Raw genomic sequence first — 10,240 nt, 5'->3', positions numbered from 1 at the left:
CCCGCTGGTATATATATAAGCTCGAAATGACTTTAGATAAAACCGAATTTCAGGTTTTGATTTGCTATTGCTTGAAAGGAGGTCTTTCAGGTAGGGATGCTGCAAGGGTATTCAAGAACTTTCTTGACAACCTAATATTAACTGCTTCTACCGAATAGTCTGTTTCTTTTCCGTTTTAACCAAAAATAAAAGATAAAAACTTTCCAAATGATCAAAAGGAAAATTTTTACTGTATATTAACTGTTATTGCCAAATTGTAAATTGTCTTTTTTTTGCCATTGAACTTAACTTTATACAAGCTGTCCGTATATCAAGTACTAATGACATAAATTATAATAATAGTATTTTGTAAAATTCATAATGCTCATTTAGGGATTTCAAATAAACGCATTAAAACAATTCGGAAACTAACTTCTGTTGTGCCCTAACGCCAGAAGTAGTAGGGGGGGGGTGCACAGCCACGTCACAAACGGTCTGTTACTGCAAAGTTTCTAACCATTCTAATGCTAGTCAAAATTTCGTTGTAATAGTAGCGCATTGTAAATAATTTGCTTGTAATGACGTCATATAATGTGTGCTACTATTAAAAATCTCGCTTAATGCGAGATATAAAGAATAATCGAATTCCATTGTGCAAAATAAATAAAATAAGCCACCGACATTAACATGAATTATGTTTCGTAAATGCTCTTGTTGCTGCATGATAACGCGCACCCTCACAGCGTTCGCAGAGTACAAGATCGCTTATGCATTCTCATAATGTAAGTATTATGTAAATTTCAATTTAATATTATTTTATTTAATAGTATTTCATTTAATATTAGATTTAGTTCTTATTTGTAAATAAAAAGGGAAGTTATGATGGATTTTTTTTTATTACAGTGGATCGAAGGTCAGTTTCTGAACTGTTCTCGCAACCACGAAAAAAAAAATATCGAAACCTGCCGAATCATTAGCGAGGAAGGACTTATTAATAACATCAAAACTTGTTTGATTTCTCAAGGAAATTGAGAAGCGATAGATACTACAAACAGCGTTAAATTTTATTGAGTGATAAAACTGATAATCTTTTTAATCTCTATGCTTTCCTCAATAGTCAGTCATAAGATTTTAATTGAGCTTTTACTTCGCTTGTTCAAATAGATTTATGTTTTTCAAATTGTGTAGATTTTTTTTATTTCGATTTCAGGCACTTTAAAAATATGAATAAAAATATTACGAGTGGTGATTAGGGAACACCCCGCATAAGCTAGAAGTTACTTACTTTGCTTGGAGGTATATTGTTGTGAATGACGATCCGCTCTGCACGTCGAACTTGTTCGTACTCATCTTTAAAATATTTTCTGTGTTTTCCCAAATGAATTCGCCAAAAGTGTGGTCCTCTCATGCTGAAAGAGAAGAAACAAATATTATTATTGTCTTATAAAATTCAACACATAATTTTTTTTCTATGTTGAACTAAGAAATTACGGTGCAACACAAATTTTTTATCTTGTGATGAAAACATTTTAAATCATTCTTGAAAAATTTTCGTTCATTTAAGTTCATTTGAATTCGCCACTCGCTTTATAGATTATGTGTTATGTTTTATTCTGTTTTTTCTTTATATTTTATTTTCTGTTTTTACGTGTTATTTTTACTTATTGTGCTCTATTTTATTTCTTGTAATTTTTTGTAAAATTTTTTGAGTGCTCCTCACTCTATTGTATTGATATATTTTGCTTTGGTTATATTTATACAATATTAGAAAGCACTCTGTTTTGCGGATATAATCGTGTGGGCTGATGAAAAGATTATATATTTTATTTTCCGGACTTTTTAAAAAAATTTTTCTCCTTTTTATCAGATTTTTTTTCTTCCAGTTTTTCGCTATTTTAATTTTTATTATTATTTTTCGATTTTCATTGTTCTGTAATTTTCCTTTGTTTAATCAACATTTGGAACTTAATTTATGAGTTCTATTTACTTGCAGCGTATGCGCAATAATTTTTATTTGCCGATCCAGATAACGAATAACTAGCTACTTTTCTGTTTAGCACATTTTTTAGCTTATTTTTTTCCGCTTGTTTTAAATTATTCAGTTTTACAGAAATGCCTTTTAAAAGCGGAACTCTAAACAAAATAAACACATGGTTTCATATAGCTTAAGGAATACTAATTCACTGATAATTAAGTATTAAGGAGTATAGATAAAAACTATTTTTTCCTCATTAAATAGAGCAGTAGGTTAGCAAACGTAAATCTTCTAAATATTTGAGAAAACAGAATAGCGTGCAGATTATTTGTCTGCCAGATTGTCTATAGTTAATCAAAAAAATTCATTTGTCAAAACTTTAAAATTTCAAAATTTTGAACGATTTTCAGGATTGGGCGTCATAATTCCCCCTGGCATCCACTATCTAAGTTTCAATATGTTAACTGTTCATAAACGGTTTTGGAGCTATAAGAGTTGCATTACTTCTTCATTATTATCTATATCTATTATCTATAAGTGAGAGCTTTCGGATTGATACCGAGCAAAAATCTATGCATGTCTTTTACTACAATAATTTTAAAAACTAAAATTATATTTAAAAATACATTTTGCACATGAGTGTCATTTTACCTCCACACTTCAATGCTTTTGATGTTACTCGAGAATTAAGATGTTATAACACTATCAAACCTCCAAAACCTATTATTTAAATAACCTAACTTTTCCCATTAATGGAAGTCTTTTTTAATGTAGTATTTCCTCGTATTTAATAAATTAAACCTATGATTCTGGTTTTAAAAGAAAGATTGTTTATGCAAGAAGAGAACTTACAATGGTGGATCACTAAAACAATGAGCGGCTGCAAGCACCCACTGGCTATTGATCAGAGTACCACCACAAACGTGACCATTTGGTTCAATTATATCCATCTGCAACTCAGCCATGTAGGGCCAACTTCCAGGCACAGCTTCGCGACCACCGACAATTCTGTCAAAATCTGGAGCGCCTTCTGGTTGTATTTCTGGTTTGCCACATGTTCCGTAAACTATGGGTTCTGTTAACAATAACACAATAAAATGTATACATTAGATTAGCATTCAGTTGGAAGAAAGTTGTGATAAAATGCTTAAGTACTATCAGTTTCCACATGTTCCGCAAACTATTGGTTCTGTTAACAATAATGCTTTAAAATGTATACTTTGTAATAGCATACAGTTGGAAGTGAGTAGAGATTAAATGCTTGAATACCATCCGTTTCTACACGTTCCGTAAACTATTGGTTATGTTAACAGTAACATATTAAAATGTATACTTTGGATTAGCATTCAGTTGGAAGTGAGTTGAGATTAAATGCTTGAATACTATCCATTTCTACACGTTCCGTAAACTATTGGTTCTGTTAACAGTAACACTTAAAATGTATACTTTGGATTAGCATTCAGTAGGAAGAGAGTTGTGATAAAATGCTTAAGTACTATCAGTTTCTACACGTTCCGTAAACTATTGGTTCTGTTAACAGTAACGCATTAAAATGTATACTTTGGATTAGCATTCAGTTGGAAGTGAGTAAAGATTAAATGCTTGAATACTATCCGTTTCTGCACGTTCCGTGAACTATTAGTTCTGTTATCAGTAACACATTAAAATGTATACTTTGGATTAGCATACAGTTGGAAGTGAGTTGAGATTAAATGCTTAAGCAAGATCCGTTCCCACATGTTCTTAACATTCTCTTAACAATAACGCATTAAAATGTATACATTAAATTAGTATGCCGATGTAAGTGAGTTAAGATAAAGGCTCAAATAATATTGCAAAATTGGTAATTGTGTATCATGCACAGATCTTGATTAAGAATTCCAAGGACTGTCAACACAGAAATAAAGGTAAATCCTCTGCATATGTAATTTTAAATCAAATGTACATTTTGTTTTTTTTTCTATACAAAATAGCTTTGAGTAATTTAAAAAATATGGAATTATGATGCATCAAAAGAATACAAGTTTATTCTAAGTTAATTTAAATTATAAATAAGAATAACTTTTATTCTAAGAATAAAATAACTTTTATTTTAAGAACATAAGTTATTTCACTTTGTATTTACTTCACTTTATTAAGTTTATAGTTATTAAATTTATATTTATTGCAAATTTCATAAAAATGAACCAGATGAATTGGGTAGCTCATTATGAACTGGGTAGCTGATGATTCTACATTTTAAAAAAATGCTCTTTCATAGACAGTTAACAGAAAGAAAGGGCAAACGCAGATTGAAATTAATGGAATTGGTGGAAACTGTCTTTCTTGCTATCCGTAAAGGAAACTGCCGCACAGGTGTCAAAAATAGACTGCATTGTAGCAGAATTCAGAAGAAGGCATTGACTCACTTTGGACTGTCTAGCCAAATATGATGATGATTTCTTTCAATTTTTCTTAATTCAGAATTCTAGTTAACAATTAATGAAAAAAAAACTTAATTTGAAAGATTTAAGAAGCCTATATGAGTTTAAAGGTTTTATAGGCATGATCGTCAGTTCTCATGGTTAATTAGATTGATGTATACAGTAAAGTAGAAGATTGCTATGAAACTCAGTTGACAAATGAGCAATGTTACTTGAAATAATACCTGTTACTATAATAATGTTACTTGAAATTAAATTTTTGTATAAGGTATTAGAAGGACTGGAAAAAAAGTGCTTTTAATTAAATTTAAAAAGTTAAATTTTCAACATACTTTTATTTTTAATCAATGATGCCTTGTTATTATCGCGATCAATAACTTTGCGCCATCTAGTGGTCAAACTTTCAATTGATAGAAAATAAATGGATTTTAAGTTAATTATTTGGAGATGGCATTTTGGACAGCATCAAAATTTTCGGTCTTTCAGAAAGTATTGTAACGATAGGGTCTCTGGAAATCTGGTAACGCAATCAGGTGAGTATGGTGGATAAGGAAATACCTCACATCGTATTTTTTTAAATTTAAAAGCTTGTTGTCATGACTTTGAAGTACTCAATGAGATAAATTGTGGCAGACGGAAATCAAAAGTCGCAAAAACAAAATTGATGTCTGGTTCCCCTAAAGTACTTGGAAAATAATTTTTAACTTTAAAAACATAATTATTAGTGAACTCATTTTACTTAAGTTATTTTATTTTATTTTATCTTAAATTATTTTAGTTTACTTAATTAAAAAAAATCCGTAACCAAAACTGAATGAACGAACATAGTTTTTAAGATGCGAATCCATAAATAATAAATTTAAGGAATTATTCTCCAATTTTAGTTTTTTTTCTTTATTTTTTAAAAAAGATTAAATATAAAAAAGTTAGGTAATCTCTTTAACAGTGAATTGTTTTTATTCTGCGTGTTATTGAATGTGTGCATAATAATTGGATTGTCAACCTGTTAGAAATTTGGAAACTAATTTGGTCGCATTTCTTGTAAAAACGTAAAACTGGGTTGTGTTTTCATATGCTATAGCCTAAAGAAATAAGAAAGGAAGAGGAAAAAAGTTGATTAAAACTAATTTTCTTACTGTTACTGTAGTTGTTGTAGTTGTAGTTAATTTACGTCGCACTAGAGCTGCACAATGGGCTATTGGCGACGGTCTGGGAAACATCCCTGAGGATGATCCGAAGACATGCCATCACAATTTTGATCCTCTGCGGAGGGGATGGCACCCCCGCTTCGGTAGCCCGACGACCTGCACGCGAAGTCGAGCACTTTACGGTAGAACAGTTTAACGAGGACCAATACCGCACACCCTCGGTCCCTACGCAGGCTGATCCAAGTGGTCACCCACCCGCACACTGACCGCAGCCAGTGATGCTTGACTTCGGTGATCTGCTGGGAACCGTGTCTTAACGATCAGTCCACCGCGGGACTTCTTACTGTTACATTTTTCTTCATCTGTTCCATCTCCGCAGTTATCCTTGCCGTCGCACAAAGATTTGGAACTCACACAGTTTCTGTTTCTGCATTGTTTCTGTCCCTTTTCGCATATATCTGCAAGGAACAATTCTCTGTTACACAAAGGATTAAAATTATCAGTTTCTAAGTGTAATACATTTATATACTATAACAAAATGTTTGTCTTTTTCTTTTGTAAGAAACGCTAAAAGTGTTCTTTAAATATTCGAAAAATAGTTTTATCGATCATTGTTAGTATGCATTTGCGCGTTTTGATTTCCTTATTGAACTTAAGGTTGAACTGATGACCCTCCACTCTTAACAGTAACTATTAAAATTAATGAACTTAGTACTTTTATGGTTCTAAATTCATTCAGCTTGATATTTATAAAATTAAATATTAAGCTGAATCTGGAAAATCTAAGCGTTTTAAAAATTCATTTGAAATCCTGTTGTTGGCGATTTGCAATGTACCAGGTTAATCGGAAATATCTTAGCATTTTCGAGTTAGTCCGATTTTGTAGACTTATTACAACTTACCCTGGTGTCTTTAGGTGTCTTCAAGCTGATTAGAAAACTCCTGAAGAATTTTCAAAACAGCTTAGAGGCTGCTCAATAAGCTAAAACGGTTAACACCTAAGACGCTTTGCTAATACTTAATCAGCCTGAATTTATTTTAGGATCCTGCATTCACTATTTTACGCTAATCACAAGCGGACTGAAAAATCTAGGCTAATTAAGCAGTGAATGACAGGTTTTCTAAGTACTCTAAAGGTCCTAGGATTATTGGAATAGGCCCAAGAAATTTCAGGCTGAACGGAAAAAAACGAAGACTTTTGCAATTAGCTTGGCGCATTAAAAAAGCCTCCTAAGTAGGTCAAAGGGAAAAGAGCCGAATTTTCTCGTTCATCTACGACTCATACTACAGATGCTATTGTGACTACTTCACTATAAATTGGCTATTTTATTTTACAACCGTTGTTGAACAGCAGACTCAATTTTGGGAGTATGACTACTAATATTCAACTCAATAGCCTAGTAATTTTGAACCCAATCCAGAAAACAAGAAAACTTCTGGATCAAGTATTGTTAGAAATTTGCCCTCATGGAGGACTTTAGGTTGGAACTAACTCGCATTTGCTGTACATGGAGTGGAAGACCATAAGAACCTCCCACGGTTAGTCTGACGGTAATTTGACTCTAACACATAATCCGACTACCACTGAACATATTTTAGGTCAGCACTGTGGTCAGTGCGAGTCAGGTGCGGAATTCGTACTTACCAGCCATCTCTGGGATTCGAACCCGGTTTACTTCATTGGAATGCGAACTCTCTATACCCTGAGTCATCACGGCTCATCATTATTTATTGTATCAATTATAGTTATGACGGGATAGCTTGAAACGCTGCACAATTGGCGACTATCTTGACTATTGGCGACTATCTTGGAAACATCCTTGAGGATGATTCGAAGACAAGCCATCGCAATTTTAATCCTCTGCAGAGAGAGAGAGAGAGAGAGTGGCTCCACTGCTTTCGTAACCCGACGACCTATGTGCGAAGTCGAGCACTTTACGGTAGAACAGTTTAATGATACCCTGCACCCTCGGTCCCTACGCTGGCTGATCAAGGTGGTCACCCACCCTCTTATTGACAGCAGTCAGTGATGCTCGACTGTGTTTACTAGGAACTGTGTCTTTACAATCAATTCACTGCGGATTTATATAAATAGGAGCTATAAATTTATTAAATCCTAATATTAAAAAAAAATCTCTGAAATTCAAATATAGAAAGTTAGCTTACTGCAGTTTTTATTCCCCCAAAACATCGCTGAGAACAAAGTCTAACAACAATAAAAAAAGCATATTATTGGAAACGTAGCATAAGAATTGTGTAGCAACTTAATATTTGGGGACAATGGTAAATGTATAATCCCAAGAAACAGAAGTAGAAAGACACATTCGTTGATTTGCTTCCAAAAATATGAAGATGGTTATAAATATTGACAAGTTTCAAGCGCTCATAAATAGGCGTCCATCCTCAAGGTCCGCTAGACGTTCACGAGGAAAACAAAAACAATTTGAAAAAAAAAAGAAAAAACTTGAAAATAAAGATTAAAATCAAAACCAGAAAAACGGTGTTGAAACAGAAAGAAAAGTAGTGCAAAAAGTAGTGCAAAAAGAAAAGTAGAAGAACCGTAGTGACCGCGAAAGGCGAGTCAGAGCAAAATTCTTTTTCACACATTTCCTCCGTAATGCATTTTCTCTCCATAGTGCGTGGAAATACATTGTGCTCTGATTGTCTCTTCCACGCCACTGTGGTTTCTTAAGTTTTTTTTCTACGCTTGTTTTCGTTCGTTTCATTTACACCTAACGCTATTCTGCAGCTACAGTTAACTTCAAGTTTTTGGTTTCAGAAGATTTTTATTTTCTTATTCACATTTTGCAAGATTTCCGAATGGGCATCTATTTTGGAGGACTCGAAGCATGTTTTTCATTGATATCTTCATACTTTTGGAAGTAAATGAAGTTTCTATATAATTAAGTACAACGGAAATATTTTGAAATGATTGCTCGTAAGCAGTTGTGGCCCAGGAGATAGAGAGTTCACCTTTCAATGAGGGGAACCTGCTTCGAAACCCAGCGATGGTTGGTCGATTCGAATTCCGCACCCTGCTCGCGCCGACCGCAGTGCTGACGCTAAATATCCTCAGTGGTAGACTGATCATGGGCTAGAGTCCTCTTGTCGCCAGTCTAAGCGTGGTAGGTCTTCGTGAACGTAGTTCAGATCGTAGTTTTATCAAAAAAGTCCTCCACGAAGGCAAAGTTTCTCTCAATACTTGATATCGTAGTTTCCTTGTCTTCTGGATCATGTTCAAAATTACATGGCTTCGGAATTGAACATTGGTAGTCGTAAACTCAAATTTGGGTCGGCTGTTCAACGACGATTGTGAAATAAAATGATCGCTAGTGGGAGAAAGACATATTTGCATCAATCCAATTCCTTGTGCAAAATCTGAGTTAGCTTTTCACTGCTTAAAAGAGTTGCTTTCAGGAAGGTTAAATTTGTGCCATTAGTTACGTATTAATTGAAAACCTGAATCGTTATAAAGTTTCAAAGTTACTTTTTAGTGAATTCAAGTAAATTAGCTATGCCAATTATACGTTGTCAGTAAGAAACAAAGACCTTTTTATCTTATCTAAAAGCATTGAGTTGGGTACTTGAAGTAGAAAAGGATCACAGATACCCACACATGTGAAATATGACGACAGCTTCAGTTGAATGTTTATAAGCAAAACTGCGTGTCAAAGTTGAGTGAAGTTCCGTACATAAATTTTAATGTTAGTTAAGGTAAAGTTAATTAAATACAGTACCGTGTCTCTCATCGAATTTATTGAAATATAATTATTTCTAGTCTACGTCTAGTTAACTTAGACTTATTATTTGCTTATGCATTTTATTATAACCGTGATATATTTTTGCTTTTTGTGCCTGGCAACTTCGATGCATAATTAGTTTATGTCATGGCGTCATGCCTGCGCAGAGATCATCTTTGTGTTAAGTAATAAATTTATAATGAAGGAATTGAAACCTTTGTGAAAAACTCTTTTTGTGTAAGAATTTAAAATGTATCATTTTAAGAGAATTGATACTTGACGGGCTTGGCTTATTCGAATTAGAATAGAAAGAACAGTTGCTAGCTTAATCCCTTTTTCTTTTATTCTGTAACGGCAGTTTCATACCTTCCAACTCCAGCGAGTGTTATGCACAATCATGCATGCGTATTAAAATTGTTGAACAGTTATTTGTTTTGTATTGTATCAATGCATGTACATATCAAATTTCATTAAAATCGGCTCAGTAGTTCTAGAGATAAGCAACCAAGACTGCAAATTCTCTTAATTTCTACACCAGTGCATAAGTAACAGTTCATAATCTTACCTTTAAAACACACGCCGTATTGAAATAGGTTAATCAAAATTTCTCTAAAAGAAGGAATTCATAGTATAAAAATTTACAATCAAACTCGTAGCGAAATCAATGTCTAACATTTACTAGTAAAACTAAAAAAAAGTTATCCTGATGGCCTAAAGTAACCCCGAATGATGATATAAGAAGTAAAATGTTATAGTCTTATATTTTATGCTCAAATTTAAAACTTGAGATAAATCGATTGAATAAAATAGGAAACAGATGTTCTCTTTCTCAGCAAGTAGGATGCGATGAAATGTTTTTCTGAAATGTTCATAATATCATGAGTAGGACTGGGCGATATTTGAAATTATGTATCGTGATGCATCGTCAGTTTTGCATCGCGATATAGTGATGTATCGCGATATAGGGTAATCAAA

General features: G+C 33.2%; 1 protein-coding gene across 2 annotated transcripts in view; it reads right to left on the bottom strand.

The window, feature by feature from the left end:
• LOC122268263 (chymotrypsin-like elastase family member 1) overlaps positions 1 to 10,240 on the bottom strand; it is a 98,713-nt gene that overhangs the window by 76,275 nt on the left and 12,198 nt on the right. Inside the window, exons 4-6 of one of the 2 annotated variants that reach the window (XM_071186467.1) lie at positions 5,870 to 5,983; positions 2,807 to 3,029; positions 1,265 to 1,388 (exon numbers count right to left, since the gene is read on the bottom strand). In XM_071186467.1, coding sequence (XP_071042568.1) covers positions 1,265 to 1,388; positions 2,807 to 3,029; positions 5,870 to 5,983 — 461 coding nt within the window. The remainder of the gene's footprint in view (positions 1 to 1,264; positions 1,389 to 2,806; positions 3,030 to 5,869; positions 5,984 to 10,240) is intronic. The other variant, XM_071186466.1, reaches the window with a different exon arrangement.

Source organism: Parasteatoda tepidariorum, chromosome 10 (assembly GCF_043381705.1).
Source record: "Parasteatoda tepidariorum isolate YZ-2023 chromosome 10, CAS_Ptep_4.0, whole genome shotgun sequence".
In the NCBI taxonomy this organism is placed as follows: domain Eukaryota; kingdom Metazoa; phylum Arthropoda; class Arachnida; order Araneae; family Theridiidae; genus Parasteatoda; species Parasteatoda tepidariorum.
This window is presented reverse-complemented; position numbering and strand designations above follow the sequence as displayed.